Source organism: Miniopterus schreibersii, assembly GCF_964146895.1.
Source record: "Miniopterus schreibersii genome assembly, chromosome: 1".
Classification (NCBI taxonomy): domain Eukaryota; kingdom Metazoa; phylum Chordata; class Mammalia; order Chiroptera; family Miniopteridae; genus Miniopterus; species Miniopterus schreibersii.
The window spans coordinates 31,156,961-31,183,725 of NC_138101.1; the positions used below are offsets into that span (position 1 = coordinate 31,156,961).

Genomic DNA, 26,765 nt, shown 5'->3' on the forward strand with positions numbered 1-26,765 from the left:
TTCCTTTCATACCACAGCTGAGTGATCCACACAGAGGAATGGTCTAACAAATGCTGATAATAAATTTTGTTCTTTTTGGCTTAAGGGAAAACCAATCCAGACATCTCTCTAATAGAACTATATAAAGGAAAGTAGCGTTATTCCGACACCACCAGGATGGGTGCTTAAGAGGAAGCTTTGACAGGGGAGTGGATAGAGGCAGAGCAGAGTTGGGTACCTGCCAATCTACTCTCCTTCCTGGCTTTTTCTTATAAAAGGTCAAAGGGAAGGACCCACAATCATTTCCTTTTAAATAGGAATTTAATTTAATAGAACACCAAGGAAAAATGCCATGTAGATAGATAGGAAGTTACGGGAAATAGAAGCCATCCCAGTCAAGTCTGAGTTTTTGTCTCTCATGTATAAGAGAAGGTGAAAGCATCTGAGTTGTAATAATAGCATCCCATCAACCATCCGAATGTACTTCTGGAGCCATGGGCTCTACATTTGATTACATACTTAATGCCCTGTGGTTTCCTAACTACAGAATTTCATTAAGAGCTGTTTGATACTTTCCTACTTGGTTCTGTTCTTTATTAAGCAGAAGCACTAGTCATTTGTAAGTGGTTGTGAGATTTAGTACCTACCTTTCTTCACTGGTATTTCATGTAAGCTTTCCACCACTGTAATTTTTGCTGATGCTGAAGCCTGTCCTTGGGAGTTGGATGCGTGGCACTCATATTCTCCAGCATCTTCCTTACTGAGAGGAGATAGCTGTGAAAGGAAAAGGGTCTTTAGTGCCCCTTTGCTGGTCCTGTCTTTGTCTAGTGGTTTCCTAAGATGACCAGGGGATTCACAGCAAAGATACTGCTAGAAATAGTGCAAGTCCTGTGCAAGGAGAATTACACAGCTCAGCGGTTGAGCATCAATGTAAGATCCAGGAGATTGAGGTTTGATTCCCGGTCAGGGCACATGCCCGGATTGCGGCTCGAGCACCAGTAGAGGACGTGCAGGAGGCAGTCGATCAGTGACTCATTGATGTTTCTATCTCTCTCTCCCTTCCTCTCTCTGAAATCAATAAAGACATATTTAAAACAAACAAACTGGAGAGGTGATATACCAGTTGGAGGAAGACCTTGATAGGATATATTATCTAAGTACTATCCATGAGTACCCACAGCTATGAAAGGTCAAGTAAAATAAAATAATCAGTAATAGACTAAAGTAATGCTTGGATCATCTCTGAGAACTTTGCTTTGAACTCTTAGAAAAAAAATTAGCTCTTGTACATTTGTTGGTCATTTCCAAGACATCCAGTCAACCTCGGCTGTTTTTCAGTTCCCTCTGAAAGAGGAGCAGCGGCTCCATGTGAGTGCCTCCAGCTTGGCAGTACCCCAGGCGTCTGCCAGGTCTGCGGTGTCTAATCCGAACAACGAAGCCTCGCCAGCTCCTGGTACTCACCAGCACCCAGCCAGTGACTTCATGCTTTTCTGGGCCACCTCGGGTCTGAATGGCCAGGTTGTCCCGATCACCAGGCAAGAGTTCTGTCCTGTGAAATCCATTATTGTCCTTTCTCACCTGCAAAAAAGAGGAAAATAGTCTCTGTTCTCCACCTGGAATCAACTTGGAAGTAGTCACATTTCTATAACTGCATAAGGGGTACACACAGACTTAACTGGATCAAACCCAGCAATTTTCACATTACCTTTTCCTGACTACTTAAGACATAAAATATAGATCCTCTTATTTCTCCCTGCCAATTTCCCTCTATATATTTTAAGTTATATAGCCTTATATTTTAAAAATTAATGTATTTTTCTAGATGCTTGGGGAATATACATCATACTATCCTGCCACTGGTTACCATCATTCACTCGGGCCTTGTAAATTCTGCTTCTCAGCGCTGGGCCTTCTCTTGCTTGCCAAGACATATTTGACTCTGACACAGTGTCACCCAGTGCTAGGTGGAGCCCAGGTCCAGTGGTTCTTCCTGCAACAGCCTCATCAATGAGAAATAGTAGGTTAAGCCCAGCCGGCATGGCTCAGGGGTTGAGCATCGAACTGATCCAAGAGACTGCAGTTCGATTCCCGGCAGGGCACATACCCGGATTTTGGGCTCGATCCCCAGCAGGGGTGTGCAGGAGGCAGTCAGTCAATGATTCTTTCATTGATGTTTCTATCTCTCCCTCTCCCTTCCTCTCTTTGAAATAGTTATTTAAAATGGTTTTCAATAATGATGTATTCATTTGATTCAACAGCTGAAGTAGTACATCTTTGGTCTTTATTTACTGAATTCAGGATTCTTTAAGGGCTCTGTGTGAACAAAGCAGAAAAACACTGCGGCACAGAAATAGTCTTAGCAACTGAGCTGTTGTTCCTCGAATCACGCAGCTCTTAGTAATGAGCATTCGGTGCCAGTTAACCGGATCCACCATGTACAGAGAAAATGTTCTCAAGTGTTTTGATTGGAAAATGAATACTTACATTTAACAGAACTCATATTTTAATATATCGTAAGAAGTTAATACAACATGTAAAAAATATAAAACTTGTCAAGAATTTTTACATGGCAAACATCCCCTTATGTAAGGAGAGGTCTTTGTTTTTTTTTAATAAATGTTTTCCAGGTGTTTTTTTTTGTTTGTTTGTTTTTTAACAAGATGAAGGCTGAGAAAAGTGGCTTCTAAGACAATTTTACATCTATGCAATGGGCTGGAAATGCCTCACAGTCTGAACTTGGGAAATCTGTAGTGCAGGAAAAAATGTGGCATAGTCACTGCTCACCATAGAGGGCCAAATAGGGAGAGAGCCAGAGGCAGACCCAGGAAGTCATTTCAGCCCCTTCTCTGTTATTTTAGCTGCAACAAAATCTCCCAGAATCTAGCTATTGCAGATAAGCAGTAAGAAAAAGAGGAGTGCCATAAACAGTGCTGGGAAAACTGGGCAGCCACATGCAAAAGAATGAAACTGGACTCCTATCTTACTATGCCAAACAGGAAACTACCTTAACACCACACACAAAAATTAACTCAATGGAATAAAGACTTGAATGTAAGACCTGAAACCAAAAGATTCCTAGAAGAAAACAGGCAGAAAGTTCCTTGACATCAGTCTTGGTGATGATTTTCTGGGTTTGAAAAACAAAAATAAACAAGTGGGACTACATCAAACTAAAAAGTTTCTACAGAGCAAAGAAAACCATCGACAAAATGAAAAGGCAATCTACTGAATGGGAGGGTTTGCAAATCCTATATCTGATGAGTTAGTATCCAAAATATATAAAGAACTCATACAACTCAATAGCCAAAAAACCCCAAAATGGATTAGAAAATGGGCAGAGGATGCACACTGTTGGTGGGAATGTAAATTGGTGCAGCCACTATGGAAAGCCCCTCAAACATGAAAGCCAATGAGCATGTAATCCAGCAGTCCCAGTTCTGCGTATGCACCTGAAGGAAAACGGCCACGATCTTGAAAAGATACCTGCATCCTTATATTCACTGCAGCATTATTTACACAGCCAAGACATGAAAGTGGCCTACATGTCAACTGGCAGACGAATGGGTGAAGAAAGCGTGGTATAAATATATGTGGGAGATTTAGCCATAGAAAGAAAGTCTTGCCATTTGCAACAGCATGGATGGACCTAGAGGGCATTACGCTAAGTGAAATAAATCAGACAGAAAGACAAATGCTGTATGATCTCAGTTATATGTAGAATCTAAAACACAAGAACAAAAACAAAAAAAGCCCCACGCTCAGATTGGTTGTTGCCAGAGGTGGGGGATAGGGGATGGAAAAGTAAATGAAGGGAGCCAAAAGGTACAAACTTCCAGTTATAAATAAGTAGTGGGGGTGTAATGTACAGCATGGTGATGGTAGTTAGTGCTGTATTGCATGTTTGAAAGTTACTAAGAAAGATCTTAAAAGTTCTCAAGAAAAAAATTTTCATAACTACATCAAGCGACAGATGTTAACTAGACTTAGTGTGGTGATTTCACAATGTGTACAAATATCAAATTGTTATGTTGTACACCTGAAACTAACAATATTGTATGTTAATTATGCCTTAAATTAAAAAAAAACTTAAAGTGCCAATAATTACAGAAGCAAGATAGATTCGTTTGATTCCTACAAGCTAATACATTTCAAGGGTTTACGAATTTCATGGAACTGTTAAAGGGCATTTATGCAGCTGGAACATGTGTTGTGCCTTTTTAATAAAGTTTCAGAAGAGTTTTATGCTGAAATAGAACATGTGTCTACTAAAACTTTCAGATCCCCAGCCACTGTAAACAAATAAAGATAAAATGATTGTCTAGGAAAAGAAATATTTATAATACAGGAGAAGGGTCCATATCTTTAATGTACAAAAAGCCACAGGCCAATAATAACAAGAAACAATCCAACAGAAAAATGGATAAAGGATATGAACAGGCAATGTATAGAAGAGAAAGTCCAAATATGAAAATATTCTCAATGTAGTCAAGGAAATAAAAGCAATAATGTGATGACACTTTCACCCATATTAACAAAATTAAAAACGGGGAATACTCAGTGCTGGAGAGGGTGCAGGGACATGACACCCATACCCTGCTGGAAAGTGTGAACTGCTACAGTCCACATGGAAAATAATCCCACAATGTCAAAACTAAAATCTTTTGACCTGTTCATGGAATTTTGGGGGAAATCTATCCTATTGCGGGGGTGGGGGGTGGGGCAGGCACACTTGTACATAAGATTTGTGTACTCGGATGTTTGGGGCAGCACTGTTTAATAATTATGGTTCACTCATATTTGGAATATTACATTATTATTGAGACCTGGAGGGACACCCATGGAGTATCAGGAAAAATAAGTTTCAGAGTTATATGGACACTATGTTGTCACCTCACTCCACATATGGGGGTTATATATTTGTATATGTTTGGGCATAAATAAGGGTATGAAAGACACAAACCAGGGTAGTTCACATGGATTATTTCAGGGAGCACAAGGAGGTAGGGGGTAGATTATGAACTCTTTCTTTACACATCTTTGGAGAGTTTCTCCTTAATATCACTACAACTTACCACTTGTAATAATAATAATAAAAAGAATATTCTTAGAAGTTGTGAAAGCCCAAATCTGAAGAAATGGTCAGGCAGAAAAAAAGAGACTAGATAGGGAGCCTCTCAGTCTCAGAAACATCCAAGTGTTTGGGAGGAAGGAATTCCGGGTGTGTTTACCTTCCCTGTAAGCATCATCTCTAACCTGCTAGAGGGAAGGTAAATATGGCAACTTCAGTTCATCCCCCATTTCAAATATTGCCTTTGGAATCTTTATAGGCTAGGAGTTTGCTGGAAAAGTGTGGGGCTTGTTAAAATCATGTGATAACTACTGGTCGGGAAAGCACAGACTGCTCAGCAGCCTGTCACCTGAGGTGTTTCGGAGAGAAGGCCTGTCCTGCTAGTTGTGTTGCTGAGACTCCTTGAGCATGACAGACATGCTACCTTCTTTGAACCTCAGTTTAACAAGTGAGGATTCTAATACTCATGTATATCCGAAAAGCAGCTCTATGCTTAAAGTGGAGTTGGACCACGTGTGAATGTATAAGTATGTCTGAATTCTTAAGTTGGGTTACAAGGACAGTGGGGGGAAAACACATATCCTGTTTAATTATTTAAGCCGGGCCTTTTAAAGTGTTTTGACATGGCCCATAGTAAGGCATACATTTTGCACTGTGATGTGTAATATACGAAAGCAAAGTTATAGGAGACGATACTCTTACTAAATGTAATGCCTTCAGATATTTTCTGTGCTATTTTTTATTTTTAAGAAAATGCTGGTTTTGATCCCTTCATTACATTCAGGACTTGCTGCTAGATCTTGATCTGCAGATGAAAAACCTGCTTTACATCTTGCATGGGGCAAATTACACTATAAAGGTAGAAGAAAATCAGTAGAGCCTAGCAGCTGGGTTTTTGCTTGTTTCTGGCAAGTCTGTAGAAAGTTATTTTCCCCCCTCTCCCCCCAACTCCTTTCCTTCACTCCCAACTTTGTTGACAAGCCCTAGGGAAGCCCATGGGATCTGGTCCATACAATCCCAGAAGCTTAAAGGAAAAGACTCCCCAGGCAGATGTTTCGCCCTGGCGTGTGTGTAGGTAGCTGGGGGGGGGGGGGGGAGTGGGGGGAGTGGGAACAGATAAAGGGCTGAAGAAGTTACTGGCTGCCAGATCTGTCAATAGGTCACATGCCCCGGACACTGGGGTCACCCTGGCTTCCACTGTGTAATCCCTAGAGCACAGCACAGAGCTTTGTAAGGATAGTCTCTGGAAATGCTGTTCCTCCGCCTCTCCCCTCCAAATAAGTAGCCCCCCCTCAACCAGCAGCCTTCAAATACGCAACAGGGGCGTCTGCATCTTTGGCTACGAAGGCCGGGAGGTACACGCCCACCGGCTGCATTTCTGCTCTTCGTTGCTCCCCGTCCCCCTTTAAAAAATAACTTACTGAGGTGAAATTTCACTGATTCCTTTAACAGAAGTTTCAGCTGTAAAGGGCAGTTGTAGTACAGCTGGTGCTCTGCCCACCTCACTCCGTTTGCATTTGCTGGAAAAACCCTGACTTCACTCCCACCAGGGGCCCCAAGGCGGCGATGCAGCCTCCGGCCACATGGGGGCGCCAGAGGATGGCCGGTGTCCCGAGGTGCAGCAAGGTGCTTCAGTGGGAATCCTAAATGCAGTAGAAGGCGGAAAGAAATTTCCTCTGGGGTCATTAAACCGTGGTAATAATGTGCACTTGGAGCTGTGAGTGACAAGTGTGGAGGAAGCTTTCTGAGGTGGAAGGAAAAAAAGACCAGGACATTGAGAGCAGTCGAGAGCAAGGAGCCTGGGCACACTGTGCCTGGATCCAGCTGCCCTTGAGGTTGGAATCACCCTCCTGGACCCCCACCCTCCAATATTTTTGACTAAACTAGTTTGAAGTGAGTTTCTACAACTTGCAACAAAATGAGTTCTGCCAAAATCCCAGAGTTCCAGCAGTTGCTCCTCTGGTTAGACACCAAGCATCAAAATAATCAAGAGACCATCATCCATCCTAGAGCTTGCGGGAGAGGTGAACCTGCTACCGAGAAGGCTCTGGTTATGCCTTTTTACTGAAATCGATTTCCTTCTTGTTAGCACGAGTCTGATGATATTTACTCAATAGGATTGTCGTGGGGGGCGCTTAAATGAGTCAAAATGTATAAACAGGGAAATAGAAAGTACTGGACAGGACAATTGGTAAGTAGTATTTGACCTGGCAAATGTTATCCCTTCTACAGACATGCTGAGAATATGTTGTCCTTCAAATCTGGAGATAGTTACACAAGATAATGCCACTTGAAGGGAAACATTTCCAGGAACAGTAGCTAACAATCTATGCTAACCACGAACCTGACAAGCCACGTGATTTTACCTGCCTTCCTTTGCGTAATCTTTGCAAGAATTATATGCCACGCCTGTCACACAGAGAAGGAAACTGAGGCTTAGAGCAGTGGTTCTCAATCTAGGTTCTTTTTCCCCCAGGGGACATTTGGCAATGTCTGCAGATACATTTGTCACAACTGAGGGGGTGGGTAGAGGCCAGGGATGCTGCTAAACATCTTACAAGGCACAGGGCAGCCCCCACAACACAGAATTGTCTGCCTCAAATTGTCAACAGTGCCGAGGCTAAGAAACCCTGGCTTAGAGTGAACTCAGCCAGCCTGGCTAAGAACTCACATTCTTCTTCCTCCAATGGGGACCCCCCCATGCACGCACATGCTCACATTCGCACTGAAGCACACGCATGCTCACACAGGCACACACGTGCACGCACTCAAGGGTGGGTATGGGTGTTCAGCATTATAGTTTCCCAGTTCCTAAGGCTCCCTGCTCCAGCACTGCTAACAAAAGCAGAGCAGGGGCTATTCTGGAGGTCAGTAAAAATGCCGGCTGGATCCCAGGGACAAATCTGGAAGACTACCATAAGGCTTCACGTTGGAGGAGCAACAGGCAGTGGAACCGGCAGAGGATTTTAGATTTGTATCATCTTTGTGCAGTGAGAGAGGAGCTTGTCAGTCTAGGATGTGTTCCTGAAATCTGTGTCACTGACCTTGTTCCAGATGAGGACAGGGGTTGGGATTCCGATGACCTCACAGCTCAGGTACACCTTGGCACCAGTGACATTCCAGATGTTCTTGGGGGGTGTCACAATAGAAGGACCTACAAGAGAGGGCACAAAATCAAACATGTTTTTTAAAACAGTCTTTAACATCAGTCAGCATGCCAGGAAATAAATACTTGATTATGTGTATGAGGCCGTCCCCTCTGTGAATTATCTGAAGCAAATTTCAAAGCCCAGACTGACATACCCCGGCCACCAGCATGATTCTAAGCTCTGCTTTGAGAATGCATAATAGACAAAACAAAAAATAATTAGGAAGAAAAATTTATTGTTTATAAGATTTTCTTCTCTCTCAAATCATGCTTAAATGAGTTTGAATTTGCCAGCTGTTTTGCATTATCTGGGCCTTTCTAATTAATATAGTGAAAATTTAGTTCCAAAATGTTTTGTGTTTTTCTTTTTTGTTTACCAGCATTTTTATTTTTGGGGAGTGGCAACATACAGCTACTCCTTGGGGAAGGAACAAAAGAAATCTAAGAAGATATCTGAAAATGTTCCGAGTACCCTGAAAAGATGGTAGTCCCTTCCTGAAGAAGCTTGGGATCTGAGGTGGACGAGTCAGTGGCGATAAGGCAGGGATGGAAACTTTCATCTAAGAGATCAACTTCAAGTGCTGTGTGACTGGAAGAGACACTGGAAGGAGACTGGAAGGAGACACTTTTGAACAGAAGTGGTCTGGGTGTCAAGGAAGAAGGCGGAAGGGTCTTTCTTCCCAGCACAGGTTGGGGGAGGCAGTGGGTAAAGAGAAGCAGTGGCAGGTCTACTGTGTGTCACCAGGGCCCCCAAGGAGAGAGCTCTTCCTAAGATTCTGTGTCTAGGTCCCTGGCACCGGCTGTTGGCAAGTGGGGACACCTGTGAAAGCACTGTCTGAATAGAGTCAGCGGTGTGGGACCACCTGGGGAAAGCCCAGAGTGACACCTCCTTACCCCCTCGATCCTGGAACACATCCCTCAGCCTTCTCTAGCATATCCCCTCCAGTAAAAAGGGCCTTAGCACCAACATCAGTGGTATACATCTTTTTTGTGAGAAAAGAGGTCCTGGAGTTGGTGAACTCTGGCCTGAGGGCCCAATCTGGCCTGCCCCTTGTTTCTGCATGGCTTGTGAATGGTTGGGGAAAAAAAGAAAAGAGTATTTCATAATGTGAACATTTTAAGAAATCCACATTTCAGTGTCCACAAAATAAAATTTTACTGGAACACAGCCATGCACAAGTGGAGCACTTGTGGCGAAGACTGTATGGCCTAAAATATTTACCATTTGGCTCTACATAGAAGAAGTACTGATCCCTGCTCTAATCAACTGAGAGGCAACTAATACCCAGGTAAGACACAATGGGAGAGTCTCAGGACTCCAGTGTGTTACACATTACCCGGAGCAGATGCAAATAAACCCCGTGGGCGATTCCTGGTCCAGCTCCGAAATGCAACACTTTGGAAGTCAACAGATACGGAAAGATCTGTGCTTGCTTACTGCTCTTTTCTGCTGGGGTGCCAGCTCCCCAACGTTGGCAGCAGAAGAGACATGCACACCTACTTTTTAACAGGTAGAAATTAGACTTTTACTTCTAATTCTGAATGTCAGGTTTCAGGCACCAGGGCCTTCAGAGAGACCAGGGACAGTCCACAGAGGAAGGAGTGGAGCTGGGAGCCTGGGCTCTCAGTGGGACAGAGCACTACTCCAGACCAAAGCCTGGCCTGTACTCAGGCTCAGTGCTGTTTCTGAATGAATGAAGAAGTCCCTCTGAATTTCAGCTCTGCTGTTCCAGTCTTCCAGCTGGATGTCTAACTGCAGGGTCAGCTTGCATCGGAGTCCTGGGAAAGGGACAACCTCCCCTTAGGCCTGGAAAGTTTTCTGGCAATAATCAGCATTCAAGGGACACAAAATCTCCCCTTTTGCAACAGGCTATTTCCAGCACACCATTAATTTCTCGAAACAGAAAGGAAATGATCCCAGCATGCAAGAACTTTTCCCACTCATCTGAAGAATTAGAAGCTGATTTTTTACAAAAACCCTGGGGCATTTTAATGTTTTTTTCCTTTGCAAAAATGTGCAGAACAATCGCAGTTTTTCATGCTTCCTTCCCTCTACACCATAGGCCTAAAGAGGAAGCCTCTATCTTGGCCAGGGGTCTTGGTTTTTCTGTTGCAAACGTGGATGCGGTGAGCATGCTCTGCTGTGTTTATGTGTTTCTGGCTCTGTCTCCGATGCTTCCTAGTCTGACTGTGCCAACCCCACCCCAGGCTTCCTCCGGGGCCCTGGGCCCACAGGGCTGGGACACCACAGGACCGGATCTGGCTGGACTTTGAACTACTTTCGCTCACCTCTCTGAGGGCCCCCATGGGGCTCGTCCTTCCCACACACGGACTTAGCAGATGACATCAAAGCTTAGGAGAGCTCAAGGGACTGTTCTGAGAAAAGTACGCCAGTGTTCAGAGGGTAGGAGGGGCTGGAACCAGCTGCCTTTCACTAGCGGAGCCAACAAGGGATGTAAGGCGATCCCACCGGGAGGCCTCCGCCCCGCACAAAGCACCCAGGCTCACCCGCACGCCTCTCCCTCTCGTCAGAGCAGGTACAGTCACCCAGCTCCGTGGGGGGCGGGTTCTGGCGCCCACGGGGTAGAATTCCTGCCCGATTTCCTGTCAGGACATGCTATGGATTCTTCCTATGACATATTTAAAAAACTAAGACACTCTTAGTTATAATGTAGTCCAATTTATCAAGTTTTTCTTGTATGATTAGTGCATTTTGTGTCCTGTAGATGAAATTGCTGCCTAGCCCAAGTCCATAAAGATCTCCTCTGTTTTCTTCTATAAGCTTTACGGTTTCACCTTTCACATTTAGGTCTGTGGTCCATCTTGAATTAATTTTTGTGTATGCTATGAAGTAGAGGTCAGAGTTCACCCACTTCCCCCAAAGGACATCCAATTGCCTTGGCATCACCTTTTGAAAAGACCATCCTTTCCCTACCTAACTGTAACAGTGCCTTTGTGGTAAATCCATTAACCATGCCTGTGGGAGTCTGCTTCTGGGTTCTGTTTTGTTCCACTGGTCTACGAGTCTATCCTTGCACCAAGAACCACAGCATAATTGAGAATTAACTGTATTAAAACTGAAGCACTGACTAGAGGGCAGAGCCATTATATCCATCTCCCTCCAATCCTCGCCTTATTTCAGGAAGCTGAACATTTAAGAACATTTAAGAATAAGAATTCTTTTAAAACATTTGAGCCCAGGAATACTTTTTTTAAAGAACAGTTTATTGATTTTTTAGAGAGAGGAAGGAAGAAGAGAGCAACATCGATCGGCTGCCTCCTGCACGCTCCCCACTGGGGACTGAGCCTGCAACCTGGGCATGGGCCCTGACTGGGAATCGAACCAGCAACGTCTCTGTGCACAGGTGGACGTTGTGGGCAGGTCCACGAGCCATCACCAGGGGTTCAAGATTAGGACAAATTATACTGTGGGTTCCTCCTTCTCTCTCCCAACCCTTGGAATACATATACTACTTTAGGTTAATGAGCTGATTCAGTATTTGGACCATTCTAAAAACAGTAAGTGATTCTGTCAATTCTGCTACCAGACTACCCTAGAATTCTACAAGATTTCCAAACAACAAAAATCTGTATTACTCACTGACTCCTGTTGAGTTGATGGGGTGGAGGGGCCATCAGACCGGTTTTCTGTACAACATTTACAAAAACCCTTGGCTATTTCCTATGTCCTTGAACAAATGCTGGCTTCAGCAACATAATGAAAAATTTAATAAACAATGTCTAAACTAGAAAGTGCTAACTTTTGGTATGTAGTCTCTTGCAAAGGAAAGTCAGATCAATGATTAGACTAATATTCAAGTGATAACCGACCTCCTGGAGTAGACAGAGGGGGGGCTGGCTTCAACCTGACATCCCGGGTTGGAAGAATCCATAGGTTTCAGATTCTTTTCACTTACTTTGTGCAGTGCTGATACCCACAGGGCCATCTACTCACTGAACTCTGCTGGTTCTTTGCCATTCACTGGTCTGAAAATTGGAAACTCCCTCAGACTGTGAAGAAGGAATGGCGAAATTCTTGATAAAGGCACGAAACAGCAGCGTTACAGAAAGACGAGTGATGATGTGTGATGGGAAAGACTAAGGAGGGAACTTAACGGCGACCCATGGAGATAGCAAGTGGGCATGACTTGTATGGAAGCTAAGGGATGGTAAAACTATGTTGGGCTAATAGGATGGCAGATCCAACAACACTTCACTCCCCTCCCCCACTCTAAAGACCCATCATCCCACGTATTCAACTGATGAGCAATTTCACTGCACTCAGTCATTACAAACTGCACATCTATCATGCAACTCAGTCCCCAAAGGTTCTGTTCTACCTCAGGAGAGTGCTCAGCAAAATGACTCTTACCAAATGATTTCTCTTTCCACTCTGCCTTCTTTCCGAGAATGCCAAAGCAGACCCAGAATTTATTTCTGTTTTTAAGAATAAAGGAACTTTTAGTTCACTCTGCACTTATTTTCAAGCAGAAAGTTCAAAATCAGTCCTGGAGGCCAGGCCAAGGAGAACAAATAAACACCACCATCTAAATGATGCTTGGTGATGAAAGCCAGTCTCAATACATGTACACGTACAGGAACAAACAGCAGAATAGGCTCAACTATTTATTTATTCTTGCCTTTGTTCCGGTAAGAACTTCGGGCTGCTCACACACATCTGTCTAGCAAACATCCTGTACATAGAATTAAACGACTGCCCACTACCTCTCTGCTCCCCTTCCCCACCCTGGGCAACTCCAGGCAGCAACCCAACTGTCCACAGTGTCGCCTGCTGGCTGGTGTGAGAATGTTTACCCCAAGGCTTTCTCCACCTCAAACCCACCCATATCTTTCTGTCTCAGATGACTGTACCCAAACCAGGCTACTCCACTTCTTACCTTTCACAACTCAGCTCTCACTCACTCTCTTTTGATTTTCTCAACTCTTTAAGTTCATTTCTTGATTCCTTAATTTTTATAATTCTTGCCTAGTAACCTTAAATGATGTCTTTTAAAAAATCATTCCTTGAGCCTGGCTGGTGTGGCTCAGTGGTTGAGCACTGACACATGAACCTGGAGCTCAAGGTTCAATTCCCTGTCAGGGCACATGCCCGAGTTTTGGGCTCGATCCCCAGTTGCGGCAGTGCAGGAGGCAGCCGATCAATGACTCATCATTGATGTTTCTACCTCTCTCTCCCCCCTCCCTTCCTCCCTCTGAAATAAAAACATATTTAAAAAAAAAAATTCCTTGAAAGGAAAGGGGAAGAAGGGAGGGAGGAGGTGGAAGAGAAAGAAGAGAAAGCCAGATCCTAAATGAAGTTGTAGCAAGGAAGAAGAAAGTTTTAAATTTGTTAAAAAAACTAAAATTTAATTTAATGAAGCAGTGTCACCTTAAAAGTACCTAGAAGGAGAGGCAGAGAAACAAGCTGGTGGCGTAGGTAACAGCTGCACCCGCCGCCTCCCGCAACCACATCAAAATCACAACTAAATACAGAACCACCGTCGCTCAGAGCCTCCTGAGATCTAGCTGAACAGAAGCCCCACAACCAGGGACCAGAAGAAGCACCGAGACCGGGAGGAGGGGCAGAGACGCGGGCGGGGCGGGGCTGGATCCGGGAGACTTGGCCGCCGGCCCACACCCGGTGCCTCGGGTTAAACCCGGGAGGGCATCTCGGTGGTGGGGGTTTCCCGGAGGAGTGAGGGGTCCCAGCCCCCCAGCAGGCCCCCAGCCCAGGGCCCCAGGGCCGGGAAGAGATGTCCCCACAATTCTGGGCTGTGAAACCGGCGGGGACTGTCCCTGAGGGTCGAGGAGGCTGCGGGAGCCCCAGCAGCTCCTCTAAAGGGCCCGGCACGGACTCACTCGGACGCTCCCTCTGAGCCCAGTGCCGGGAGCAGCCTGAAAGGACCCGGGACACTCGGGGAGGAACTAACCTGCCTGAGATCCGGGCGAGAGGCGGAGGGCGGCTTCCTCCAGGCAGAAGGGCTGGCGGAGGCCATGGCTCCTGTGGCGAGTCCTCCCCGCACAGCCGGCAGGCAGGCGCCATGTTTGAATCGCCAGCGCCTGACTCACACCTTTGGCCCCGCCCCGTGATTCCCGGAGGCCCCGCCCCTCCCCACCTGCAGCTCATCCAGGCCATTTCCAGGGGCTTTTCTGTGCAAGTGGCCTCTGCAGCCTCATGCTTAGGACTTTCCTAAAATCTCTCAAACAAGCAGCAGCGGGCCCCATACAGCTTGATAAGCGGCCCCAGGCCTGGCACTGGCGGCAGCTGCATTGGCTCATAGCTTGGCCTCCTGGACACCGCCAAGCCCAGCACAAGTAGCAGCCAACTACGGTTTGCTGTGTAGCTCATGCTGGGTGGCCCTGGGCAAGGCACTGGCACAGGCTGACTTTGCACCTCCCAGGAGGCCCCAGAGACAGTGCACCTGGTGGTCAGCTTCGACCATGCTGGATTACAACCCTACCACAGCCACGAGTGACACACTCAAGGGGCGCACTTGGTGAACACCAAAGCCCCACTGAAGTAAATCCTGCTCCATAGGGGTGTCTCCAGCACAGCAGTTCTTTGGCTGTAGTTGCATCTGGTCCTCACAGCTGAATGGCCTGGGGGTCAATTCCTCTCAGGGACGCCAACAGCAACCAAGGCTCAACTACAACAGGACAGTGCACACAGCCCACACAGGGGAGCACCTAGAAGGCCCAGCTCAGGTGCCTGGGGAGGCTGAGCCACTGGACCCTACAGGACACCTACTACACAAAGCCACTGTACAAATTCCAGGAGACATAGCAGCTCTACCTAATACATAGAAACAAACACTTGGAAGCAGCCAAAATGTGGAGGCAAAGAAACATGTCACAAAGGAAAGAACAGAGGAAATCTCTAGAAGAGGAACTAAATGAAAGAGATCCAAGCAAGCTAACAGATACAGAGTTCAGAATTTTGTTTATAAGGATGTTTAAGCAGACTATTAGGGAAATAACTGAGAAAATCGATAACATAATAAAGTACCAATTTGAAATGAAGGCTACAGGAACTGAAATGAAGAATAATTTACATGGAATCAACAGTAGAGGCCGCTGAGAATCAAATGAACCATTTGGAACATGAGGAAACAAAAAACACCCAACCAGAAGAGCAAAAAGAAAAAAGAATCCAGAAATATGAAAATAGTATAAGGAGCCTGTGGGACAACTTCAAGAGGCCCAACATTCGTATTATTGGGGTGCCAGAAGGGGAAGAAAGAGACTAAGGAATTGAAAACCTATTTGAAAAAATAACTACAGAAAACTTCCCCTACCTGGGGAAAGAAATAGACTTACAAGTCCAGGAAGCACAGAGGGTCCCAAACAAAAGGAACGCAAAGAGGCCCACAGCAAGACACATCATAATTAAAATGCCAAAGGTTAAAGACAAAGAGAGAATCTTAAAAGCAGCAAGAGAAAAGCAATTAGTTACCTACAATGGAGCACCCATACGACTGTCAGCTGATTTCTGAACACAAACTTTGCAGGCCAGAAGGGAGTGGCAAGAAATATTCAAAGTGATGAAAAACATGGAACTACAACCAAGATTGCTCTACCCAGCAAAGCTGTCATTCAGAATTGAAGGTCAAATAAAGAGCTTCACAGATAAGAAAAAGCTAAAGGAGTTCATCACCACCAGACCAGCACTACAGGAAAAGTTGAAGGGTCTTCTTTAAAAAGAAGCTAATGAACAAAAGAATCTGACTAACTAAATAGATCCAGAGACATTGATGCATGCAACAGACAATCATATTTCAGAGGAAAGAGGGAAAGGGGGTGGAGGGTGGGAAGAGATTAACCAAAGAAGTTATATGCATATATGCATAACCCATGGACACAGTTAATAATGGGGTGAAGGCCTAGGGAGGGGGTGGGAGCAAAGTGGAGGGGGTCAACTGGGGGGAGAAAATGGGACACCTGTAATACTCTCAACAATAAAGATAAATTAGAAAAAAAAAATACCTACAAGGAGTTAGAAGTCTCCTGCAGAATCTGCACTTGCCTGTAGCCTCCTTCTTTGAATTGAGTTCTAGATAAATTACCTACAGGCAACCAGGATACTTTAGGAATATTTGATTATGACCTAGAAATAACGATGTTCTGAGAAATCAGTACAGCTATAGAAAAGCCCAGTCAGAGTGGCTCAGTGGTTGAGCATCAACCTAAGATCCAGGAGATCGAGGTTCGATTTCCAGTCAGGGCACATGCCTGGGTTGTGGGCTCCATCCCCAGTGGGGGGCGTGTAGAAGGCAGCGGGTCAATGATTCTCTCATCATTGATGTTTCTGTCTCTCTCTCCCTCTCCCTTCCTCTCTCTGAAATCAATAAAGACATATTTTTTAAAAAAGTTATAGAAAAGGAAGAATTATGGATTTATTTATTTATATTTAATTTAATTTAATTTAATTTAATTTATTGGTGTAACATTGCTTAATATGGATGGGTTTAAATCTGGAACATTTTTACTTGGTTCTGAAGAAGCTAAGAAGGGCAGTTATTACAAAACACACAAATGTCATGAGGAGAAGACCTTGAAATAGAATTCATTTTCAACCTGACCAGCAATTCATGCAAGGTGATTTTACATAAAGTTCTAGTAAAGAAAACAGTTAAAACTTGTTATCATCCTATAAAAAGCATAGGGACAATGTAAAAGAAGTTTGTGAGCAATTTCCTAGTTTCCTACAGAGCACAAAATACTTCCCAGACATGACCTAAGATGTCCTTACCACGTTTCCATTAAAAAAACAAAAAACAAAGCACTCTCGGAGACAGAAAACTTGGCTCTGGAATCTTGTCTGCCGCATATAGCCCAGTGTCCTTGAACAAGCCTCTTACCTATTTTTATAGAAGAGGAAACCAGACCAGGTCTGAGAATCTTCTCTCCAAGCAAGGAAGTGAATGTCCCTATCATGTGTCTGAGAGCACAGTCACAGGGCACCTTCAACATCCATGAAGCTCTGAGGTTCTCAGATTGTACCACCTGGCTTTGGAGTGCTCATCCCCTATAAATCGATCCAATGCACTTCCTCATCTACCTAAATGTAATGCATGTGACTCATTACAAAGTTCATTCTCCCAGTGATAAAAACAAACAAACAGCTTATAATGGTATCAGCTGTTACCTAGTCAGTCAGTTATTTTTTATCTGAAAAAGCAGCATAGAAGATGTTAGGAGAGGTGATGTTTTGAAGTTGAATATACTCCAGGAAATAGTTAAAAGTTAAATTCTCTCTAACAGTCAGTTTTTGCCCAATTTTGTTATTGTAGTCAACCAAATAATGGTTTTTGCTTCATTGCCTTCTCCATTTCCCCCATCATCTCTTCCAATTTTTCCCTTACAAATCTACTTTCTTTGATTACTTCTTTCGTACTTCAACACAAACTCATGCCCTGCCCCTGGCAATCATGCTTACCCACCAGTACCTGCTCATGACCACTTCCAGAACCTTTGCTTATGTTGATGTACTTGTGTACTTGGAAAGTCCTCCTTCCTCTCATCTCTTGCCTGTGCCCTACTCTTTATTTGAAGCTGTAAGTCTTATCTCCTTTGGACGTTTTTTACAGCTCCCACTTATTTCTCCTCTGCAATCCCACTGGGCTCAGAGTTAGTGTCACACAACTTAGTGCATCATTGTTCTCTAATGTTTTCCCCAGCTGGGCTAACTGAAGATGCCAGTGTCCTGATGGAATCAGAACGGAGCCAGGAACTCTGGAATCAGATGTCCTTCATGTTCATTGGAAGGAGGGACAGCCACAATTGTATGCAGTGGGAAAGGGCAGAAGTAAATTAAGAACATAACATGATTAGCCAAACAGAAACTGAGAATATAGTCCCTGTCTTGAAAATACACCAGTGTTCACATTGCCCAGGTACCTAACCAAAGTGGTGTTATATCCACCCCCTTCATCGCTGGCAGATCATTCATTGTGATTTTCTTTAATACTCCATTTGACTTTCTCGTGCTATAAGAAATGATTCTTGGCCACTCATCAACCAATTAGTATATGATCAGGGGATGCAAATTAATTTGAATATATAGTAATCAAGCAAATCCCAATGAGAAGAGTAGATCTGCTGGGGAGAAAAGGTCATCTATCACCCTCACACATGCTGGCTTATGTTATCTGTGTTATAGCTCTCACTGAGGGTTTATTAATATGGCTAAGACACCTGAGTATAGAGACTTCTGCAAGTTATGTGGTAGGTTTGTAAACCACACTCATCTTGACTCTCAGTGATGCTGGGTCCTCGAACAGTTCATGCAGACGATGGGTATTCATAGGAAAGAATAGACACCACATATGGAGATAAAAGAGTCCACACAACTTGGCAGAAATCTGCAGATTGAGTTCCGATAACACATCGAAGGGAAAAGCACCAAACAACAGTATAAAATGGGAAAAGAATAGTAGGAAAGCACTATGGCCAAGACGGGGAAGACGATGAAACGTGTGCAAACTTCCTGATATTAAGTGAGGGGAAGCAGTCCTGGTATGGCTAATTAAGGAGCGGAGCCGCTTGACAAGGCAAGTCATTTTGGGAACTTCTGTGGGAGGGGGGGAGGTGATGTAGCAGCTGGACCTCGGTGTGGAAATCTAGCTCACGGTCTCAAGGATGTCAGCTGAGGACAGCAAGAGCAGGGGAAAAGGTACTAAACCTTAAGCAGCAGAGTTCAGATTTAATTTCAGGACAGCAGTTTAAGGAAAAGTTACCTAGTCACAGTAGCTACTGTTAGTTATTTACACTTTAGTGGGAATGAAAAACCAATAGTTTGTAACGGTGGGGCCCTGCCAAAGATTGCCAGGGAAAAGTGTGTAAGAATTGCTGCTTCTTTCCCAAATATAATCTACTGGGGTGGGATAGGGGATGTTGAACACATTTAGACTGAGAATGAAATGCTGGGGAGGTGATGGTCTGCAGTGCATTTGGAGCACAGGCTCTGGAAACTGGAAGTCTGCTCTATCACATCTGAGTTAGGTGACACTGTGCAGAACTTCTCAGTTTATTCATCTGTGGAATGGGATAGTAACACCTATGTCATTAGATCATCAGAAATTAGCACAGTCCCTGGCCTGGGGTAAATACTCAACAAGTATTAGCTATTGTTTTTATTTCAAAGTAAATTTCCTATGATTGCAGCAGATACAAATTACTTATTCAGGGAATGGAGGAAACACATCCCTTGAACCTGGGGTGGCTGGGAAAAGGAGATGGCATCTGAGCAGGCCCAGAAGTTCAGAAGCAGACCTCTGTCCAGGAAGGTTTTCACCCTCGGAGAGTGGAGGTGTGGAGGCAGGAAAACACCACCCTGCTGGAGGAACAGCGAGCGAGCCTGTCAATCTGGCTCGGGGAGAGCTCTGCGTAAAGGAGAGAAACTGAGATTCTGGGGCCTCTGAATGTTGACATGACTCAAGTGGCATTTCAGGAGACGATTTCAGAGGCCTTTGCAGCAAGATTGAGAGAGGGTGGGATTAGGGCCCTAGATCAAGTCTGTAGCAATGGAACAGAGAGGGAAGAAGCAGACATGAGGGGCTATACAGGAAGAACACCATCCAGTAACTGATTGGACGTAGGGGAGACAGGAATGAGTCAGAAGCTGTGGCCTGGGCGAGAGGAGGCTGCTACCCCTTGAACAGAAGCAGAGATGTCAGTCTGAGGAAGGCACTCGATTGCAGGAGGGGGAAAGGATGGATCTGTGCTTAGATTTGCTGCAGATGAGGTGTCACCTGGGCAACCCCATGAAGAAAGGAGAAAGGATACAGATGGGGGGGCACCAATGGTGCTAAGGAAAACACTAATTTACATTTTAGCCCTGGGTAGGTTAGGTGGGTTTCTTTGCATGGAAGGAAGACACGTCTGGCTCTCCTTCCCCAGGCAGCTTCTCTGGAAGGAATCCCATCAGCTCTCTGGTGACCCCTGGCCTGTCCTCACCCCACCTCTGATAAGGCAGAGAAGTAGACAGCTAAGGCATGCTTAGCCACCAGTCGCTTATTTACGGGGGCCCATGTGCAAGCAGACTTTCCAATACGATGCCAGCCCGGTGATGGCACACGCAGACCCTGTAAGTTACATGTCCGACTCCTAGCTGCCTCTGGGTTTTCAAGACACCCCATGTTGACTCCAATCTGACTTGGATGCTGAAACTCCTCCTGGAGTGTATCAGGCTATTTTTTTCTGTATATTAGGCACCACAGTATTTAGATGTCTTTCTATGATGACTGTGGTTCTTGCAGTGTCTCAAAATGATCACCCTAGGTTTGAACTTATAGAACATAAATAGACAATTGATTCTTAACCATTTCTTGCTTGCAGAAATCCCTTACTTGACTGTGTTTTCTTTCTCCTTTTGCCCTAACTTGAATGGGTCTAGCTCAAGAAAAGAGTAGGGTACTGACCAAGGGTCCGACTCCATGGCGTGCTCCTCCCCCCACCCTTGGGGAGCTCTGGTTGCCTGGGGCCATCCTTGGAGGAAGCCTGCATCAGGTAAGGTAAATCCATGGAGGGCACTAGGTTAAGTTCATATGTGTAAGATGGAAAGATCTCTCTGGTAGCCACGTGGGGGATGAGCGAAGCCGGCCGTGCCAGCGGCATTGCCAAGGGATGAGCTCATTTATTCAGCAGCGCTCCCGTGGAAGCCGAAACACCCAAACTGCATCATAATACCAGACAGACGGATGACCACACAGGTTAAATCTGCGCCTAGATTTTTATTTGGTTTGTGCATAATGGAAGAACTGACTTTATACGAAGTGCCTTTATGAGGGGAAACGCCCTCATTGTGCGGATGTATCTTGTTCACGTTACCATAGTCTTGGAAATGCTTTTTACCACATCTCATGGGCCTGTTCTGTCTGGACTATGACACACCTTAAATTCAATGAATTAAAACTTAGGGTCTAGCAAAGAGTCAGTACACAGTAAATCAATATTTGTTGACTATATCAGTTAATTTATAAAACAGTAAATAGGCTTGGTGAAGACTTGCTACATTTTACAATGAACGTTTTGGGGGAAAAATAGGCATAAGTAATATTTGATGGAGTAAATTCTGAGGACAAAAGTACTGTTGACTTATATTGACAATAAAATAGTGACTATACCTTAAAAATAATAGCAAGAACAACAAAAAACCTTAGGGTCATTCTTTCCTGTTCCACAAGCATTGAACTGGGTGGGACGTTTCCACAGGAGGGACTGGCTGCCACCTAGTTCTGGGATTCCTAGAAACCTGACAGTGAGTTCCCAGAACACTTAATCCTCGAGATCCTGTCCACCCTCTCCCCTAGGCCCCAGGAAGCGTTTCCTGAACTGAGCTGCAAGGGGAAGTCTTCCAGAGCCTGCAGGCTCACCTACCCTAGGGCTCAGTCTCGGCCCACAGGCCCTGTCCTGACTAGCCAGGGCTGCAGTCTGTGGGGCCCTAAAGAAACAGATATCCTTGAACCCTGCCTCTGGGGAAAGGAAGTGAGGGACTCGCGTACGGCCTTCAACTTCAGGAGGTTGGTCTTGCTAACCCCAGTGCCTGGAACATTTTGGAAAGCTGAAGAAGGCCAAGGCCTGAACTCCCAGGGGGCCTTGGGAAGATACTACTGTGGGGTCACTTCTGCTGTGCCTTGTCATGTGGCCAGTCCTGTACCAGGGAGCATCCCACCCTGGGTCTTTAGTAGATTAAAGTTCTTCAGCTCCCTAAGAACTAGGTAAGCCCATGGTTCCACGCTCTGACCAAAGTTGTAGGAGTCCCAGCAAATCCTCAGGCCAGGCCGATGGCTCCAGAAACAGCCAGTGGAAATGGGCAGTGCAGCACTGAGTACCCCTTTAGACTAGGAGTCACCAAAGAGAGCAGGTTTGTTCAGCCTCATGTTGGAAAAGACCTCGCAGAGGGGCGTCAGCAGAATTAAACAGGCTCTGGAAGCGCCGAGCCAGCAAGGCAAGCTCCCCGCCTGGAAAGCGGCTCTAAGAAGGAGTCTGTCTGGCAGCGGCTGCCAGTCCTGGCTGCACACTGGTCTCCTCCCAGAGCATTAACCGGTGCCCAGGCCAGGGCTGCACTCCCAGTTTCACATGGTCTGGGCTGGGGCCTGGCACTGGCATTGTTTAAAAATTCCCTGGGAGAAGCTGCTCAGCTGAAACACAGCTCGGGAGCAGAAGCTACTCAGATGATGAAAAAGACTGGGGTGGGGTGGGGGGTGGTGGGGTGGAGGGGGGTAAGAGGGGACAGGAAGGCAGGTTCCAAGACGCAGCGCTCCCAAGTCCTTTCAGAGGGAGGCCAAGGACACCTGGGAGATAAGAGAGAAAAGGCCCTGGAGCTGGAGCAAAGGGTGAAGGGTATAGAAACCCCAAGACAAGAACAGCTTGACCGTCATTACTATTATTGTTTTAATCCACATGGGGGAACGGTGGGCGGTCTGATTTCCCCTCCTTTGTCAGGGCTTTGAGTTGTCTGCTCTCAGAGTCGCAGTTCTCCTGTGTTATTTTTCCTTTTCCTAAAATAAAGCATTTGGTTCACATCCCCATCCCTGCCCCTGCCCCCTCCTGCCTTCCTAATTCCTACCCTTGATGGTAGTGCACAGAGATGGGCTGGGCGTCTGGGGTTTGTGGGTCTTGGTAAAAATCCCACTAAATTGGGACCCTTTCCCTTTGCTCATTTGGTGTTAGATCGCCTCTCTGTTAAGACCCACTGGACTTGGCTTTAAGAGGCCGGGAGCAGGAAGAAATACAAGGGATCTGTGTGTGAGGAAAGGGCCCCTGGAGGCTGGGAGCTGAGCGTGGAGCCACTGTGCTTGCTCCTGGCATTTCCACTTGGTGATGTTTTTGCCTTCGGCCCAGGCCTCCTTTTCACTTCTCTCTTGGTTACAGTTGCCTCCTTGGCCGACAACCCCAGACGTTAATCAGCCAGCATAACAGCTCCCCCTGTTCTTTCTCAGTGTTTTCCCCCTCTCTCACTTGTGCCCTCTGGTTATTTTCTGTACGCCTTTGTGATGTCCACAGACTGGAAAGCTCTCAGCTGTTTACCCCAAGTCTCGTCCTTTGTTTATCTGTTTTGCTGAGTTTTCTCAGATTTCCTCCCAGCTTCCTAGTAGGACTGAGCGTTTCTTTCCCCCTGTTCTGTATTTTCTAGTGCTGTCCCTCAGGCTCAAACTGGAACAGAACACTCCTCTTGCTCTGTGGGTATGTGTGTCCTGGGTAGTTATTATGCACCTGAGACTGTGGACTTGCTTTGTACACCACTGTGAACACACTGTGTGTTCCAGCACCACTACAAGACCTTTCTTCTGTGTGCTGACAGGAAACTCACATCGGACAAGACACTAGTTGTGGGTGTAGGGAAGCATCTGGGCTTGGAAGAGCTAGACGGTGCAACGCTGCTCAGAAGTGCCAAACCATACTGGGGGGCTCTGAATAAGGATTTTGTATTTTGCATTAGTGAGTCAAGTTACACTTGCTCTTATCCAGTGGGGGGAAGGCCTGGAGTCCAACCTGTTGGGTGTGAGCTCTGAAAAATGAGAAGCAGATAAGGGAACGCTATGCCCTTGTACAGGGGAGTAGCTAGCTCCCCTAGAAGAGGGACCCTGGGGCATGGGTTTGTTCTGTGCTGCTCTAGTGGTATCTATAGGACCAGAGATCTTTACTTTGGAGCTTTATTTTCAGGCAGTGATTATTTTTCTGTAATTTGTGGTGTTTTGTTTTTGTTTTCCTTGAGTTGCTAATTCCTTTTACAATGCAAGAAGAAACCAGGAAAGGGGTTTCCATGGTAGATTGGGTTTGTAAGGTGAGGATGTTGCATCTTCACTAGAACTGGGAGCAAATATATGCAAAGTATCCAACAGGTGAGGTGAGCCTCAGGGAGAAAGTCTGGGCCCTTTGGAGAACCCCCCTTTCCCTCGGCAGGTCCTCCTTCTAGAGCAGCCATCAGCTCCAGCCCTGGAGATTTTATTCTTTTGTTTAAGCCAAGGAAAATAATTTCCTCATAGAGCAGCTGGAATTTCAGATTTGGCACCTCTTCAGAGCAGCCATACATAAAAGTAGGAAACTTGTTCTTTACATACTTGGGGAGAAAAAGTCCTCGATCTTCCTGAAACTGACAGGAAAGCTGCAGTGTATGCCTCCTCAGCCCTTTTGGGGACATTTTCAGGGAATCTCTTCAGCAAATGTGTGACTCCTTTAGGAAGCTGGGGGGTGGGGGAGGTGTTTCGAAGATGGTACTTTTGAGGGAAGATGCTGTTCTGCTTGTGAACGAGGGAGGAGGGGTGAAAAGATCCAGGTTCATCTGTCCATGGGAAAGGATTATGCTTTCTAGGACGGTAATCAGTTAAACTGACACTTGAAGAGAAGAAAACTCCGAGTAGACTCAAGTAGGAAAAACAAGAACAAGACCTTTGGGGCAAGTATGACGTTGGCTAAACATGCAACCTGTCTCCAGTTCCGCCCACATATCCATGGGAGCTTGGCTTGTATGAAAGCTGAGGGGTCATGATCTCTGGAGCTGAGAGATAAATCCCAGTCACAGACAATTTTAAGAAATTATTTTATTATTTTCATTTTTAAAAACATATCTTTATTGGTTTCAGAGAGATGAAGGGAGAGGGAGAGAAACATCACTGATGAGAGAGTCACTGATCAACTGCCCCCTGCAACCCCCCCCACCAGGGATAGAGCCCAGGACCCAAGCAGGAGCCCTGACCTGACCAGGAATTGAACCTTGATCTCCTGGATCATAGGTCAATGCTCAACTGCTGAACCACGCTGGCCAGGCAAGAAAAATTTTTTTTTAAAATGAGAAAGCAGCATTTTTACCCACACAATAATAACAAGGAATAACAATTCCACAAATAGTCCATCATGTCAGTATTAGCTAGCTTTCCCAATGTCATGTAACATGCTCAGAAGATGATTAAAAAACGGTCTGGAACATATTGATCACCAGGTGTAAAACTGGGCTGGCCAGATGTTTAGTTCCTAATAATTAGGGGATATCAAAAGAAAAATGTCATCCATTCATCATTTACTTTAATATCCACCCCTTAAACAGAGCACTAACTTCCACTATTGCCCAGCTGAATTTATTCTTTAAGGAAAATCCCTATTGGAAATGGTATAAAAGTTGAGAAAGATCCACAAGGATACTAAACTTCAGCATTGCATGGCCTTACGCAGATAAAAGCATGAGCAGGTGAATTCACTCAGGTCCTCCCTGAAATAAGTGCTGTGCTGGGCGATGTAAGGGATGGAAAGCTGATGTGGTCGGATTTCTTCTTACCTGATATAGGTTTACAATCCAGGAATTGTAGACAAATATACAAGTACATAAACAATTATAATATGGATGAAGTATGATTGATATGATATAGATATAAACATAAAAATATTCTGAGTGGGTCAGAACTGAATTCATGGAAGAGAAAAAGTGTTTTCAAAGTTAAAGATGGTAAGTGAGGGGGGTAAGGACATTCCAGGCAAGGGGATCAGAATCCTTAAAGAGGTGAGATGTCACCTGGGGTGTCCTTTGCAGGAAAAATAAGAATACTTAACATTGGTATTGGGTGTTACACCCCACAAAGAGTTTCATTATACCCATTACTTCATTTTGATTTTCCCAACTATCTTGTGAGCTAAGCTAGTCATTTCACAGATAAAGAAACTGAGTGAGGTTCAGTAAGGTTAAGTGTCTTGTGCAAAGTCGCCTAGATTGGGAGTGGTGTGGTCAGGACACTGATCTAGGTTCTGAGTTCAAACTCAGAGCTTTCTCTAGGCTACCGTGGTGCCTCTCTACATAGTCAGCTGAGGTATTCTGTCTTGTTTTGTTTAGTTGGGGCATGAGGCTATTTCAAAGGAAAGAAAAGAAATCTTGAGAACAGGAGACCAGTCTAGACTGCAGAGGGTTTCAATGTCAAGCCAAGGAGATTAGTTATGTCTACAAGTTATCATGATGAAAGGAAAACCAAGAGAATGAAAACATTAGCATATTTTGGAGAACATGTCACACAGTTGCTAGAAACAAAACAGAGGTCATGGCTCACCACTCACACTCTGGCCTGAAAAGCTTCAGGGGTGTTATCTTACTGGTTCTGGGTAATTTGGACTCGTAACTCCAAATAGGTGAGAATTACCCTCCTTATGTATAATGCTGGGCGATGTCAGCCCTACTATCACCATATGGCTAGAGTCCTACCCACATCTTAGAATAAAATAATCTGGGAACTCCAGCCCCTTTCACTGGATTTGATGGTTCCAATGAATGTTTAATATGAAAATCAGTATTTGAAAACATGCTTCATGCTTTTTCTTGCAAATGACTAAGATGTTGCCATATTCTTAGAAAGTGCCTTATATAGGCAGGAATTCTGTGAGAACTTTAGAAGTCAATGTTAACATTGAGTAAACATTCCTGGGCAAAGCCAAGCACTCTTTGTATCAGTGAAAATGGTTCCTAAGATTAGACATGTTTTATATTTGTATCTTCATCTTGAGAAAAAAATTCATAATTTCCAGAAAGGAAATAAGAGTCCTGAATGAACACATTTACTAAACTAAAATCCAGAATAAATAAGATCT

The 26,765-nt window shown here is 45.0% G+C and overlaps 1 protein-coding gene across 1 annotated transcript in view; it reads right to left on the bottom strand.

Annotated features, from left to right (window-relative positions):
• The window catches only part of IGFBP7 (insulin like growth factor binding protein 7), a 67,559-nt gene that overhangs the window by 692 nt on the left and 40,102 nt on the right, over window positions 1-26,765 (bottom strand). Inside the window, exons 2-4 of the mRNA XM_081118463.1 lie at window positions 8,092-8,201; window positions 1,441-1,557; window positions 627-753 (exon numbers count right to left, since the gene is read on the bottom strand). Coding sequence (XP_080974589.1) covers window positions 627-753; window positions 1,441-1,557; window positions 8,092-8,201 — 354 coding nt within the window. The remainder of the gene's footprint in view (window positions 1-626; window positions 754-1,440; window positions 1,558-8,091; window positions 8,202-26,765) is intronic.